Raw genomic sequence first — 16,731 nt, forward strand, 5'->3', positions numbered from 1 at the left:
CAGATAAAAAGGGGGGCACACGAACAACTGAGGTAATAGGAGAACACATTTACACTAAGAACCCCAACAATGTCAAAGGAAAAACACGCACACGACAGTGAGATAAGTGAGGATACACAAACAATCAACCCCACTCTCTCACTCTATCTTTCCCTAAACACACAAACCAACACAACTGCGTGCTGCTGTGCCGCAAATCCTGACATTCTTATCTGCCTATTTCAGCAGTGACGCTTCTGTCGGATCAAGTAAAAGACTTTAGAAGATTGAAAAATGATGACCACCCGCACGAGTGGAGCTGCTAGATAGGCTGGAAGAGGAGGCCTGCTGTGGCTGCGTCTCAAACACACTGCTTATTTATTACTGTTGACTAGAAACAGCAGAGCAGAACTAGGATGCTGCACTGAGATACCAACCATGGCACTCACGGCTGTAGTGGATAAATGTGTGGCCTGGTGACACGGTGGTTAGGCACACGTGACCACAAATCTCATGAAAGACCGATAAAACACACCAAAGGGGGCAGGGATTCTGACATAAGGGCGACTGCTGTTCTTTGACATAAAATCAAAGTCTGGGTCACAATTAAACTCATTTCATATTTATAACACTGTAATACTGGGGACTATTTTACCAAGTATCAACAGAAAGACCTCATCTGCGCTACCCACATGCTGTTTCAATTTCTATTTTCAATTTCAAAACCTAATACTACAAAAATCACCACAAATTACACATTTGATGCACCTGTTAGTTTCATATAATTCAGTTTTTTTCCACATTGATAACTAACAAAAAAGCTGGTCTAAGATTAAAACATTTAAAGTAAAAGCACATGTTCAAATGTGACTAACTTGATAAAATACTGCTGCATTACTGGTATTTTTATTTAAAACAGTATTTAAAACATTTTCTAAGACAACATTAATCTCAAATCCCATTTTAGTCCATACGTGTGTAAAACACGCCTGCATCTATGAATATCAATGCATTCAAACTCACACACACACACACAAAATACAGAGACAGGACTCAAAGTCCATTTCGTCATTTATATACATAAGCACAGTAAACAGCAGGGCTGAGAAGCTGCGTGAGTATAAACAGAGGAGTACACACAGAAACAGCCACATTCAGGCGCGAGCTCCTCTAATCCTGGGTCTGTTATCTGCTGCTTTCAGCCAGCGGCGATGCTGTCAGAGCAACTAATGGACTTCAAAAGAGTGAAGAATGATGACCACCCGCACAAATGGGCCTGCCAGATACAAGATAGGGTATTAGAGGAACATTTCAAACAGGGAGATTATTTATTTTGGTCTGCTGGTGGAAATATGAACATATGCTGGTGTGTTAACCACACAGCTGTCTTGTCTTGTATCTTGGAAAAGGGCAAGCTGGAAAGCGCTGTTACAGCTCTGCGTATAAACACAAACTGCTCGATATGTCCCGGTTAAATGTGCGGAAAGATGCAGAAGTGGCAAGCCTCTGTGTGGAAATGATGTGTGGCGATGTGTGTGCAGCTGAAGCTCAAGCCTGATAACCACAATGAGTTCGATTTGAGATTGTAACGTCATAATGAAAAAGGACTGCATCTTTATCATGTTGCTGTAAAGCTTTCTGACTTTTGATTATTTATCAGTATTTGCAGAAACACAAAAAAATAAAATCACTTACAATATATTTAAACATTTTAGGGATTTGTAGTAAAAATAAATTGAACAGGTAACTGGCACAGTCAATTACTAATTATAAAACCACTTTTTTAAAAAAATCTTTCCTTATTGGGACATAAGGAATTTACTGTACAGTAAAAAAAAAAAAACCCTGCAAATTAAAATGTGCTGTAAATTCTGCATTTTCAATTCAAATCCAGTTGTTTTTTTCTGCATCTCACATACATCAAAAAAATGAGTATCGGCTGGTTAAAATATGAAAAAGCCGAGTCCAGCTCCAAATTTTAAACAAACCAATACTCAAACATTTTTTTTTTTGCATTTGTCCCAAATTACAGATTCTGATTCTAACAATAAAGGCCAGGGAAAAATTTAATGTGTAAACACTGTCATAGATTTTAACGTGCGAAAAAAAAAAGGCTCAAAGTGGTTTGATGGACCACCTTCCAAAAAAATATTTCTTTAAAACGATTTGATATATGAAGCTAAAATTTCCCGGCAACCATTATATATTCAAACGTTATACCATAAAAGTTTATGCATATTGGAGGGCAGAAGACTTGTGTTGATTTGAGACCTAATGGCCCAGTGTCTCCACTGTGCAGCCTGAACACAGCCCCACAGGTTCTTTAAAGGCCCATTTGATAAAGAAGCCGAGTGATGGAGTGTTGCGTCAGGTCACTTGCCCCATCACCTCAAATCCAAGTGATGCGGTTTGTGATGAAGCGCAGAGTGAAGGAAAAGCAGCCAACAAGTGCTCGGCATATATGGGAACTCCTTTGAGACTGCTGGAAGAGCTCCAGGTGATGACTTCATGAAGCTGGCTGATGAATGGAGAGTTTACAAAGCAGTTATGAAACCAAAGACTGAAATATTTAAAGTTTTGTGCTTGATATAATGCGATATGTCCAAACCTTTGACCTGTATGGTGGTATAATGCATAAACTACTTATTTATGGTGACATTTAGAGTTTATATGTAGCTACATGATGACAGGAGCTTTTATATTTGCATGTAGATATCCCGACATGTGTGGCGAAACAGAGGCTTTTATATCTGTGTGTACTGAAGTTGGCCGTTTTAATGCATATGTAATATGAAAGCAGTGATTAAAGTGTTCAGTGAGAGCGATGCTTTATTCCAGTGCATCTGTTTTTACGAGAATAGAGGCTGAGAATAATAAAAAAAGAGTGAGGGAGACAGCAGGAGGAGGATACTGGTCCGTCTGTGGTCGCCTGAAGTTCTCCGGTAGGTGGGCTTCATACAGCTGTCTGGCCCTGGTGTTGCCCATGTCCACCATACTCTACGAGGAGGGGAGGAAGGAAAAAGAGCCGAGAGAGAAAAGACGGAAAAACTGTGTCATTAATACAGAAAAGGCAGTCGGTAAAACACATTTAAGACCTTGTCAAACACACACAGCGAGTTCTTTCATACTTCACATTTGCATTCAACTCAATTTGCTGCAGATTCCTTCCCACTCGCACACAAACACGCACATGCCAAGTGAAAGACACACTGGCCGTATGTGTCAGGGCTAAATTAAGAGGAGGGTGATGAATGGGGTGATGATAGGAGAAGTGGAGGAGACGGAGTCGGAATAATCAGCCATCCAGAATTAATTAGTCATTGAAAACAGTGATTAACATTCAGACTGAGCCCCGTTCCACTCGCACTCAGCTGATGGATCGGCACAGCACGGGAGAAACGCACAGGCACACACCTTTCCCCTGCTACACACCAAGCGAGTACTGCTGTGTGAGCTTCACAGATGTACACAGACACACACAAACACAGAGTGTGAAATAAAATCAATGTGACATGCTAGTTATCCACAAAACACAGCTCCGCACTTACAAATTAGCATTAGGCTCTCTGTATTCCCTCTGCATGTGCATTTGCACACATGCTGCTGTGCATGTACTGCACATGGCTGCGTGTGTGTGTGTGTAAAAACACTGAATGCATACTAAACAGTGGATTTCTGAGGCTGTGTCAGTGCATACAGAGTGACCTTGCAGTATATGCATAACTTCACCTATCAAGGTAACCCTTAAAATGCACTTTTTTGGGGGGTACCATCTGGGTTCTTTGCATTTGCTCATGCCAAGATGTCTTAGGGCCGTTTATTTATTCTTTTTTTGGCTGAGCCAGCTCTAAATACAACAATAGTATAATACATCTTTTTCTTTTTGCTGCTCTCTTCAGGGGTCGCCACAGCAGATTATCTGCCTCCGAGCATCCTCCACTCTCACACCAACCTCCTCCTTCACCACCTTCTCTGCGGTCTCCATTCCTCCTTTCCTGCCATCTTTAATGTCCTTTGCCCAGAAGGATAATAGTTGTTTATGAAAAATGGATTACACACAATAAAATATAAAAAAACAAAACAATTAAAGGTTTTTAAACACACAGCAAATGTGTGTACAGAAAGAAATGAGAATGTCAGTGAGCTAGGACACTATATGAGGACTGTAGAATCTACTATGAAAACAGAACGCTGCATTAGGCCTTAGTGATGCATGTTGGCAAGACATTATTCATTTTAAATGTTATTATTAATTTTTCTGATAGAGCCCATACTTTATTGCGTCTGTTCTTGATTTTTGACAAACTTTAAAAGACAGCTGTTATATTGTCTCTGAAATGCTCGGAGGCAACTCAGGTGTGTTTAGCAACCTTAAGTATGCTTAAGTATAAAAAAGAAACATGCCAGTACATATAAAAGGAAAAGACTGAGGGTGTATTATTGCCAACTAGTTCTCTATTCCCACCCCTATTAAGCACCAGCAGCTCCTGTTTATGTTTGAAACATAAATGAACCAGATCACTGTTTGATAACTGTAATTAAAAAAAATCATAAGGATCATGTTTCGTATAATTTGGAGGTGGGTTTCTTGCCTTTGCCTGAATGAAAAATGAGAAGAAAGAAAAAAGACTCAAAAACCTAAATAATAAATCTTTCCTCCTGTTGTTTTTACTATTTTGACCATTTGCCTTGTTCCAAATGCTCTAATTTCAAATGTAAATCATCCTTGAAAGCAGAACAGGTTGCACACAAGCAACAAGTGAAAACAATGAGTCTTAAGGTTTTTGCTATTATTTGTGATCTTTACTACATAGATTTAAAACCTACAAAAAGAAATACAGTGAGCTTTTGTTTGTAAGTGGCAGAGATCATTAAAAGAATTAAACAATAACAGATTACGGGGTACAAGTTATATCAATGCATTAAGAAGCCTTAAAAGCAGTACTAGTATGGGGAGCATCATTTGCATACCTGGATCTGCTCAGGTGTCCACTGATCCAAATTGACAGATTTGACTCTGGAGATGTGGACACCCAGGTTGCGGTGGATGCCGGCACAGCGGATACACATGAACACCCCGAGGTTCCATGACGCCCACCGAGGCCCTGAAATGGAAAAGAAGAAAAGAGGATATTTCCACTATGAATTACTCCGGTTGCAGTTTTATTGTAAAACTCCTGCTGTGTTGTAGTTTAAGTGACTTGCTGCTGCATGTGAGTTGATCCCAATCATTTTCAACAATTTAGACTGCAAAGGAACTCAAAAACCCAAATAAACTCAAAACTGTGGAAGTGAAAGAACAGCAGGAAGTAAAGAATCAATGAAATACAACTGTGAAATGAAAAAGCAAGCCAGGAGTACTCTTCTCTTTGAAGCTCTTTACCCCACCACCATCCTACAAAACTATGCTTTCAAGTATGAAAAGGTACCTGTACCTGGCACTTGCTGCTACATACTGTGAAATTATTTATTTTTTAGATTTTCTAGGCTCCAAGGTCTACATGATAACACACAATGTCACAAAGCATAAGGTCTGCCCAATTGCTTTAATAAACACAGGTTCAGTGGACTTAAGCATCACTGCTATCCACTGGTTTGAACAGTTTTTAAGCTACTGCTCTCCTGGAATTTTCAGTTAAGGATAATCACTCTGAAATGAATGTCAGATAAAGCTACCAATTTTAGGCTCAGAATATAGCAACAATGGACAATGGATCGACCAGTGGTCTTAACCAGCCTTATATCAAGTGAGGAATTGTCTTGGTAGCCACTTAAAGGAATCAGTCATGATTTAATTGGCACCACCTCCGAGTCTATTTACTAACTGTGTGCATATTTTTATTGCCAGAGTTTAACCTTTTATAAGGTCTACATGATAACACACAATGTCACAAAGCATAAGGTCTGCCCAATTGCTTTAATAAACACAGGTTCAGTGGACTTAAGCATCCTCCCTAGTAGCGCCAGATGTGGATCAAGTTGAACACTTTTAAGATGTGACAGAACAAGAGATATGAAGGATGGGAAGGAGGAGCTTGGTACAGAACCGAGCACCTGTGCTGTACCGCACCATTGGAGTGACAAGAGTGTCGAGCCCAAAGGTAAAGCTTTCATTTACCAGTCAATCAACGTTCTAAAAAACACCAAAAGCCATGAGGTTTGTTCTTTGGAAGAATAACCTTGAGGATAAATGAGGTACCTCTCTTCAGCCCTAGAGATAGGGTGGGAGGCAACTTCAAGCCGTGGATACAAGATAACTGGCCCTCCCTTAGCCCAGTTCTGCTGGAGGTTTCTTCCTTCCCTCTGTTGCCAAATGCTTGGTAGGGTTGTCTGTTTGATGAGGTTTTCTCTGAATTACTGTATTTACTTTACAATATAAAGTGCCTTCAAAATGTTGTTGTGATTTGAAGCTATATGAAAAAAATATTCAACTGAATTAAAATTCTGGTTTTTGTAGTGGTTAGTTACACTACTTCAAAAGTATTTGTCTACTTTCACAAGAATATGAACTTTGTTTCCCTGATCAATAGGAGTTAATATGGTATCAACTCACTGTTTGTATCTATATATACACATCTTCCCAAAGTTGGGAGCATAAAATTTTCCAAAATATCTTGGTAAGCTGAAGCATTAACATTTCACTTGAACACAAATGTTTGCGGAAGCATTCTGCATATCTAGGTTCTTGGTTTTATAGACCTGTAGCCATGGAAGTGAATGGTACACCATAATTCAATGATTTGGATTGTTGAGTGAATATTTCTGCCACTATAGTTTATGTGACGTGCTTTGGAAGAAGTTTGCTAGTGAACAAAGAACAGCAGGTTGTGAACAGCTTTAACAAAGTCAAATCAACACAAATTCAAACTCACAAGAAACAATTTGAACAAAGTCTTTGACAAAGTGTTGTAGTTGTGTGAAGTACACCATCAGGTTTCAGCAGAAATTAAAAAACATAAAAACATAAAATCCAAGCACCAAGAATCAAAGCCTTGTTTTGCTTTGGTAATACTGTCTCACTCACTTTAGTATATCAGAATGTGCTAAATGCCATTTATAATATTCTGAGACATTTTAAAGACATTCTTATCAAAACGGTGCAGGAAGTAATATTCTGAATCCCTAAATCTTGAAGGAAAAGCATGAAGGCGTGTGGTTTTCATTTATGGATATCATTTGATTAGAGCCCATGCAGTTTATTACATATAAAAGCCAATTAAATGTGAATGTATGTGTCAATAGAATGGCTGCAGTTAATCTGAAAGTGAAAGATACCATCCTAGGCGTTTAGGGTTGTGTCAGTGTCTGTCTTTTAAAGACAAAAAAAAAAAAAGTCTTGAATTTTATTGTATGCATTCTCACTTCAATTTAGTGATTAAAGTTTTAATTAAATTTATTACATTTAATTTAGAACCTACTTGAAAGTATGAAAGGTAATCATGAAAACAGTGTTTAACACAATGAAAGCAGTTTTGAGTTTAGAAAAGTGGTTTTGAAAACCTTTCCAGGGTCAAAATTATAGCAGTTTCCTTCTTCACGGCGAATGATCGAAACTTGACGTGCAGCCATGACGGCGGTGTTTCATGAAACCTCAAACGCTTCTCAAGATGACTGAGGCCTTAAGAATCCACTCACCGAAGGCCATGTGGATCTGATAAAGTCCCAAGGAGGAGTTCGTTAAATTATATGGCCTGAAAATGACCCCATAATTACACTTTCAACTCAAAGTGGCTGACTTCCTGTTGGATTTAGGTTATAGCTCCATGATTTCAGACCCATAGATGAAACAAAGCACAGGCACTGCTCTTTTGAAATATTCTAGGGGCCACTGTGGAGCCATTTTGCAGCAACTATCGATAAGAACTATAGAACTACAGGGTGGGCCATTTATATGGATACACCGTAATAACATGGGAATGGTTGGTGATATTAAAGTCCTGTTTGTGGCACATTAGTATATGTGAGGGGGCAAACTCCTCAAGATGGGTGGTGACCATGGTGGCCATTTAGAAGTCGGCCATCTTGGATACAACTTTTGTTTTTTCAATAGGAAGAGGGCCATGTGACACATCAAACTTATTGGTAATGTCACAAGAAAAACAATGGTGTGCTTGGTTTCAACGTAACTTTATTCTTGTATCACAAACTTGTCACCAGTGTTCGTCAAGTTATTTGAAAATAGTAATTAGTTACTAATTACTGAGTACTTCTCCAAGAAAGTTTCCAGTTTCTTTTATGATTACTTATTTTCAAAAGTAATTAGTTACTTTATTACTTTTAAAAAACATGATACACAACCTGAATACCTTTTAGCCCAACTCTATTTTTTCTGCATAATCCATCATATAAAATTGAATGAAATGAGAAAGTGTCTTTTTAAAACTTGTTTTATAAGTTTTAATATTTTAACTTTATGCACATTGCATCAAGTGAAAATGACATTATGTACAACAGTCTTTGACTTGAAGAAATGTGTTTAACATTTAAACCTATTTTCTGCATATTCCGGCATATAAAATAATTTTTTGTGTTTACACTCGCTCTTTCAAATAGATGCAAGTAAAACACAGCAAAAAATAAATAAAATCAAAGCTTAAGCGGCACCAAGTCTTGTCACTCTTTAACCTCCTAGAACCTGGCGTCCACATACAGTGGGGCAAAAAAGTATTTAGTCAGCCACCGATTGTGCAAGTTCCCCCACCTAAAATGATGACAGAGGTCAGTAATTTGCACCAGAGGTACACTTCAACTGTGAGAGACAGAATGTGAAAAAATAATCCATGAATCCACATGGTAGGATCTGTAAAGAATTTATTCGTAAATCAGGGTGGAAAATAAGTATTTGGTCAATAACAAAAATACAACTCAATACTTTGTAACATAACCTTTGTTGGCAATAACAGAGGTCAAACGTTTACTATAGGTCTTTACCAGGTTTGCACACACAGTAGCTGGTATTTTGGCCCATTCCTCCATGCAGATCTTCTCGAGAGCAGTGATGTTTTGGGGCTGTCGCCGAGCAACACAGACTTTCAACTCCCGCCACAGATTTTCTATGGGGTTGAGGTCTGGAGACTGGCTAGGCCACTCCAGGACTTTCAAATGCTTCTTACGGAGCCACTCCTTTGTTGCCCGGGCGGTGTGTTTTGGATCATTGTCATGTTGGAAGACCCAGCTTCGTTTCATCTTCAAAGTTCTCACTGATGGAAGGAGGTTTTGGCTCAAAATCTCACGATACATGGCCCCATTCATTCTGTCCTTAACACGGATCAGTCGTCCTGTCCCCTTGGCAGAAAAACAGCCCCATAGCATGATGTTTCCACCACGATGCTTCACAGTAGGTATGGTGTTCTTGGGATGCAACTCAGTATTCTTCTTCCTCCAAACACGACGAGTTGAGTTTATACCAAAAAGTTCTACTTTGGTTTCATCTGACCACATGACATTCTCCCAATCCTCTGCTGTATCATCCATGTGCTCTCTGGCAAACTTCAGACGGGCCTGGACATGCACTGGCTTCAGCAGCGGAACACGTCTGGCACTGCGGGATTTGATTCCCTGCCGTTGTAGTGTGTTACTGATGGTGACCTTTGTTACTTTGGTCCCAGTTCTCTGCAGGTCATTCACCAGGTCCCCCCGTGTGGTTCTGGGATCTTTGCTCACCGTTCTCATGATCATTTTGACCCCACGGGATGAGATCTTGCGTGGAGCCCCAGATCGAGGGAGATTATCAGTGGTCTTGTATGTCTTCCATTTTCTGATGATTGCTCCCACAGTTGATTTTTTCACACCAAGCTGCTTGCCTATTGTAGATTCACTCTTCCCAGTCTGGTGCAGGTCTACAATACTTTTCCTGGTGTCCTTCGAAAGCTCTTTGGTCTTGGCCATGGCGGAGTTTGGAGTCTGACTGTTTGAGGCTGTGGACAGGTGTCTTTTATACAGATGATGAGTTCAAACAGGTGCCATTCATACAGGTAACGAGTGGGGGACAGAAAAGCTTCTTACAGAAGACGTTACAGGTCTGTGAGAGCCAGAGATTTTCCTTGTTTGAGGTGACCAAATACTTATTTTCCACCCTGATTTACGAATAAATTCTTTACAAATCCTACCATGTGGATTCATGGATTTTTTTTTCACATTCTGTCTCTCACAGTTGAAGTGTACCTCTGGTGCAAATTACTGACCTCTGTCATCATTTTAAGTGGGGGAACTTGCACAATCGGTGGCTGACTAAATACTTTTTTTGCCCCACTGTATGTGGACATCACAATTTGGGTTATTTAGACCAAAATACTTAATTTTGCTCTACAAGGGCCTGATATCCACTTACGCGGACATTATTCTGCTACTGTTCTATCAAAATTTTAAATGAATATCCTCATATGTAGCTCTCATTTTTCTTAGAAACAAAAATTTGGTATTTCTTTGTTTTTACATTCATCAGGTCCCAATATGCCCAAATATCAAAGAGAAATTAAAAATGCATGCCGTGGAAGAGTTCGGGTCTTAGGAGGTTAATCTATTTTCACCTGCTTAGCAGGAGAGGGGCCGGTGGAGGTTTGCCCGGTGCCGCAGCGGTCATGTCAGTAGGCGGGATCCGGGGGTTTCTCTATGAATGTCACATTCCCGTGGCAGTGTGCTCAGTGCTTGCTCAGATTTGAAGTTGAATTTTTCGCTGTAGAATGAATTTTCTTCCCACAGAGTGTACAGCAGACGCTAATGTTTTTGTCACTTTTTACAGAATCAAACTCAAAAGTAATGTCAGTACCTCCGAGCTTTAAATGCTGCGTCGTACTCTCGCCCACACTCCCTGTTTTCCATTGTTGATCTACACACGTCTGCTGCTGCCACGAACGTCAAAAACTGTGTCATGAGACACTCTCACAAAGTGTCGGTTTAATAACGCAGTAAGGCAGCGTCTCTTCTTTCTCAGGAGACTGAAAAGATTCGGCATGAGCCCCCGCATCCTCAGGACCTTCTATCGCTGTGCCATTGAGAGCATCCTCACTGGATGCATCACCACCTGGTATGGCAACAGCACCGCCTACAACTGTAAAGCTCTCCAGCGAGTAGTGCGGTGCTCTGAACGGATAATTGGAGGTGAGCTTCCCTCCCTCCAAGACATCTACAGGAAGCGGTGCCTGAGGAAAGCGGGGAGGATCATCAAGGACTCCAGTCACCCCAGCCATAAACTGTTCAGACTGCTTCCATCAGGAAGGAGGTTCTGCAGCATCCGGTCCCGTACCAGCAGACTGAGAGACAGCTTCTTCCATCAGGCCATCAGACTGCTGAACACGTCATAGACACCTCAGCTTCACTACTGGAACTTCAACATTATGCACTCCACACTGTATATAAATGCCACTTGTTTTGCACATATTCAACTCTGTATATTTTATATATTTTATATATTTTATTATTATTATTATTATTATTATTTTACTTTTTTACTATTTAATTTGTAAAAATGTGTATACACACACACACACACACACACACACACAGGAAAATATTTAGTATACACATCCAGAAATGCATACACTATTATATATTGTACATATATTTATTAGTTTCAGGTTGGCCATTCTTGTATTTTGCTCGTTTGTGTTGTTGTGTTTGCACATCTCTGTTGCTTGTGGGGCTCGCACACAAGAATTTCACTCGCATGTGCTGTGCCAGTGTGCCTGCACATGTGATGTGACAATAAAAAGTGATTTGATTTGATTTGATTTGCTTACGGGAAAGTAACAGTAATCCAATTACTTTTTTGCAATAGTAACCCCTTACTTTAAAAGTAATCGGACTACAGTAACGCATTTATTTTAACGCGTTACTGCCCATCTCTGCCCATCACATAATTAAAATCACAGTCTGTGACGTCTCAAAATCAGATTAAAAAAAAATTGGAAACCTGTTTTTCAGAACAATCTGAAGCCTCAGTTTCAAATAATGAGCATTACTTTTGCATAACGTTTCCTTATTTATATGAGTTGAGAAATAAGTGCAATATCCCATCCATCCATCCATCCATCTTCATCCGCTTTGTCCGGGGCCGGGTCGCGGGGGCAGCAGCCTAAGCAAAGAGGCCCAGACCTCCCTCTCCCCAGCCACCTCCTCCAGCTTGTCCGGGGGAATACCAAGGCGTTCCCAGGCCAGCCGAGAGATATAATCTCTCCAGCGTGTCCTGGGTCTGCCCCGGGGCCTCCTCCCGGTGGGACATGCCTGGAACACCTCACCCAGGAGGCGCCCAGGGGGCATCCTTGTCAGATGCCCGAACCACCTCAGCTGGCTCCTTTCGATGTGGAGCAGCAGCTGCTCTACTCTGAGCCCCTCCCGGATGGCCGAACTTCTCACCCTATCTCTAAGGGAGAGGCCAGCCACCCTTCGGAGGAAGCTCATTTCTGCCGCTTGTATCCGCGATCTCGTTCTTTCGGTCACTACCCACAGCTCGTGGCCATAGGTGAGGGTAGGGACGTAGATCGACCGGTAAATTGAGAGCTTCGCTTTTACACTCAGCTCCCTCTTCACCACGACGGACCGGTGCAGCGTCCGCATTACTGCAGCTGCAGCCCCAATCCGTCTGTCGATCTCCTGCTCCCTTCTCCCATCACTCGCGAACAAGACCCCGAGATACTTGAACTCCTCCACTTGTGGCAGGAACTCATCTCCGACCCGGAGAGGGCACTCCACCCTTTTCCGGCTGAGAACCATGGCCTCAGATTTGGAGGTGCTGATCCTCATTCCCGCTGCTTCACACTCAGCTGCGAACCGTTCCAGTGCGAGCTGGAGGCCCTCACCCGATGAAGCCAACAGAACCACATCATCTGCAAAAATCAGAGATGAGATTCTGAGGCCACCAAAGCGAAAGCCCTCCGCCACTTGGCTGCGCCTAGAAATCCTGTCCATAAAAATTATGAACAGAACCGGAGACAAAGGGCAGCCCTGGCGAAGCCCATCACCCACCGGGAACGAGTCCGACTTATTGCCGGCAATGCGAACCAAGCTCTTGCAACGGTTGTATAGGGATCGAATGGCCCGTAGCAATGGGCCAGACACCCCATATTCCCGCAACACCTCCCACAGGACACCCCGAGGGACACGGTCGAATGCCTTCTCCAAGTCCACAAAACACATGTAGACTGGTTGGGCAAACTCCCATGCACCCTCAAGTATCCTGGAGAGGATAAAGAGCTGGTCCAGTGTTCCGCGACCAGGACGAAAACCGCATTGTTCCTCCTGTATCCGAGGTTCGACTAACGGACGAACTCTCCTTTCCAGCACCCTGGCATAGACTTTCCCAGGGAGGCTGAGGAGTGTGATTCCCCTGTAGTTGGAACACACCCTCCGGTCCCCTTACTTAAAGATGGGGACCACCACCCCGGTCTGCCAGTCCACAGGTACTGCCCCTGATCTCCACGCAACATTGCAGAGGCGTGTCAACCAGGACAGCCCTACAACGTCCAGAGCCTTCAGGAAGTGCAATATCCCTTTTAAGCATAATGTCAGATAACAATAAGAACCTCCATTTTAAATCAACGACCTATTGTTTAAAAAATAAAATAAAAAAATACGATGAATAATGGTATCATCTAACGTTGCTTGATTGTACTATAGGCACAATTTGAACAATGTAGTTAAGGCAGAATACTAAGGGCATCCTCCACATGCTCCGAACAATGCAGCATGCACAGTTCAACAATGTGTTAAGATAAAAGATTTTGCACTTGCCCAGAACGACCACATTCAAGGGAAAGAAGAGAGGCTTCTTTGTAGTCTGGGAGCCAAGATGCTCGGCACACAAATTTGAAGAGTCTGTTAACACTGAAAAGAATTACAGCACTGTTTTTTTTAAGCTCTGCCTTACTTTCACACCAATTTTCTTCTCAGGAAAATTAAGAAAATTCAGACAAAAGGTTCATATACAGTAGTCCGTAGAACATCAAGCCCTCTGAAACCCCAAATACTAATATAATTGTGCATACTAGTCAGTTCTCTAAAATATCTTTTTTTGAGTAAACTCAGGGTAAGAGCTTCCCACAGAAATCTGTGCAAATGCATCATCCATCATGGCACAAAGCAACCCAAGCTCAGCCAAATCTCCATGGAGATGAATAGGAGATGGCATGGAAATGACAGTCAAATCATTTTAATGGGCTAGTGGCTACAGTCCCGCAGCGTCATCTTTGGCTCCATCCTTCTCCAGACCATGAAGCTTACTATCTGTCAATCCAAGGACTGAAAATGGCATTGAACACAGCACGCACAAAGGTGCAACTTCTTTGGGTCTAGGCTACATTATGGTGGTGCGGCAGCGCTGGTTGGATGGCGGCAGCAGCACACAGTGCAGTAGGATTGACTGTCTCGGCTAAGAGCATCAGTGTGTTAATGCAGTGGCACTAATGCACTAGACGGCCTAAAGGAGCATTAAAGCAGGGATGACTGAGTGTTAAGCCCAAATCAAGCAGCTCAGCTATTGTAAGCTGGGCTCTATCTGCTGGATATCTATCAGTATCTATTGGACTTCACTTTGGTCTGCTCTCAGATAACCTCTCTCAAAAATATTCCAGTACAAAATGTGCGACAGCCTCACCTGAGGTCTAATTACACACAACAGAAAACACAGTGCTTGAAGAGGCTGGAAATGAATTTTCAGTGCAGTGTAAAGCATCCAGATACACTCAGGCTTTCTTCACAGAAGGAATTCGGAGTGAAGAGGAAGGACTTCTAAATTGAAAAGTGAGTATTTCTAAATTGAAAATCCACAGAGCTTTAGAGTCTGGTTGTGCTTAGTCAAAAAGTAAAACTCATACAAATTATACCCCGAATGCTTAACTGTGTTGCACTACTTCTAGAAGCCAATAACATTCATCCATGCAATGACGAGTGGCTTGCACTGATGTTTCTTGATGCTCTGACTTGTGAGCAGGAGTCTCTGCGTCTCTGAGACTTTTCACTCTTTCACATCTTTACCCCTTCGACTTTCATTTCACACAACTGACTGTCTGATTGTTTGTCTAAAGTCACGTCCATATATGAAGTGTTTCACTCATTATTCATCACTTTGTAGACGACAGCTGTTTATTAGTGGACAGCTGCGGTTACCTAGGTAACTCTGCATTTACCACCTTGTCATTTGTCAATCAACTGTATCCTCTGCTCCTATTAGTGGCAACTTCAATTAACTCTGGACAACCCACACTTTTTTTCCTCCCAGTACTACATGATCTCGTGTCTCTTTCAGTGTATACAGCGCTACATATAACCTATACCTTGACAGGAGATATGACTAGGGCTGCCACAAACGATTATTTTGATAGTCGACTAGTCACCGATTATTTTTGCAATTAGTCAACTAATCAGATCATGCATCCATTGTAAAATGTACAGCTTATTGCACCAGCAGCATCTGCTCTTATATAACTATCATTAGCTTACAGCTTTAAGTGTTTAAGGTGCTAACTAAAAATAAAGACAAGATGATAGTTTATTAAATTTTAATGAAATTTGCAGATTGTTTCGGTGAAGTTTAATAAACTTCTTGCTATCTAAAATATAACAGGACACCGGAGTATATTCTCGAGCATCTCATGCTCAGTTGTCTGCTTGACGTTTATTCAGCTGTGTAAAAACTATAACTTTAATCTCAGCCAAACCGATTTACTCAGGAACAAATAAAATACCAAAAAAAGACCAAACAATAACATTTGTAAGTTATCTAAGTGACTTATATATCATGTTTAACCTTAGTAGCGAAAGACGGCAGTGGGTTTGAAAACGATTTCCCGGGAGTCCGGTGTTCTCACGGGCTCTAGTGAGCCTTGCCCCCGGCTAGCTATTGAGCTGGTGGGTAACAGACGTCTCCGAAAATGTTGGAGCGCTTTTGAAAATATGTGGTGTCTTGATAAACTGAGCAGATATTTGAGGTTTACACAGCTACATTCTCGCCTGAAAATATGTTAAACGTTTATTTTGTGACCCAGAAAGAATAATAAGAGTAATATTAAAACTAACTAGCTGCCGCCATTGTTGAAAACTGAGCTGGGCTGCGCTATGAATTCTGGGACACAGCTTCTTCTTCTTCGGGGTTTAACAGCAGCTGGCATCCTTGTACATGCAGTGCTGCCATCTTCTGTTTCAGTCCGTTATTACACTCTTAAATCCTGCTACTCATTCCTGCGGCTTTTGGGATCTTACAAAGCTTCAAACGACGCGTCGACTATTAAATCAGTCGTCGACGATTTTAATAGTCGACGTAATCGTGACTAGTCGACTAATCGTGGCAGCCCTAGATATGACTAAGGGATAATTCACAGATTATCAGTGTTTATAATGTTTGGCTTATTAAGTATAACACCAAGTTGACTTTCTCATCTGTATAGCAGGTCTTTTTTCAAGATTCATGCACAAAACTTGGGATGTTACCATGTTTTTTTCCTCTTTTATAATTTGCCAGTCTTTCTTTAACAATATGCTCCAGAGCAGCAGCAAAATCTGACCGCTGACCAACTTTATTTAAATTGGGGCTTTGCCTAGTTGTGCATATCTTATCAGGTTTACTGCTTTATCTAAATGTATCCTAGAAATTCAGTCTTTTGTGCGAGTTGAAAAAGGACCCACATGGAGTCTGTCTTAACCTAGTTAAAATGTACAATACAAGGTTGTTGGTGTCAAACATACTGCTGAGTCCTACAACAGGTGTGCAACCCAGCTGAAAAGCAAGGTTAACTCAGTTTAAATCTGAACTATAATTGG

At 41.3% G+C, this 16,731-nt stretch overlaps 1 protein-coding gene across 4 annotated transcripts in view; it reads right to left on the minus strand.

The window, feature by feature from the left end:
• Window positions 1–16,731, minus strand: part of smap1 (small ArfGAP 1) — a 169,952-nt gene that overhangs the window by 138,878 nt on the left and 14,343 nt on the right. For all 4 annotated transcript variants that reach the window (XM_082557643.1, XM_082557642.1, XM_082557644.1 and 1 more), the window contains exons 2-3: window positions 4,951–5,084; window positions 2,891–2,976 (exon numbers count right to left, since the gene is read on the minus strand). In XM_082557643.1, coding sequence (XP_082413769.1) covers window positions 2,891–2,976; window positions 4,951–5,084 — 220 coding nt within the window. The remainder of the gene's footprint in view (window positions 1–2,890; window positions 2,977–4,950; window positions 5,085–16,731) is intronic.

This window comes from Aulonocara stuartgranti, assembly GCF_965226115.1.
Source record: "Aulonocara stuartgranti genome assembly, chromosome: 13".
Classification (NCBI taxonomy): domain Eukaryota; kingdom Metazoa; phylum Chordata; class Actinopteri; order Cichliformes; family Cichlidae; genus Aulonocara; species Aulonocara stuartgranti.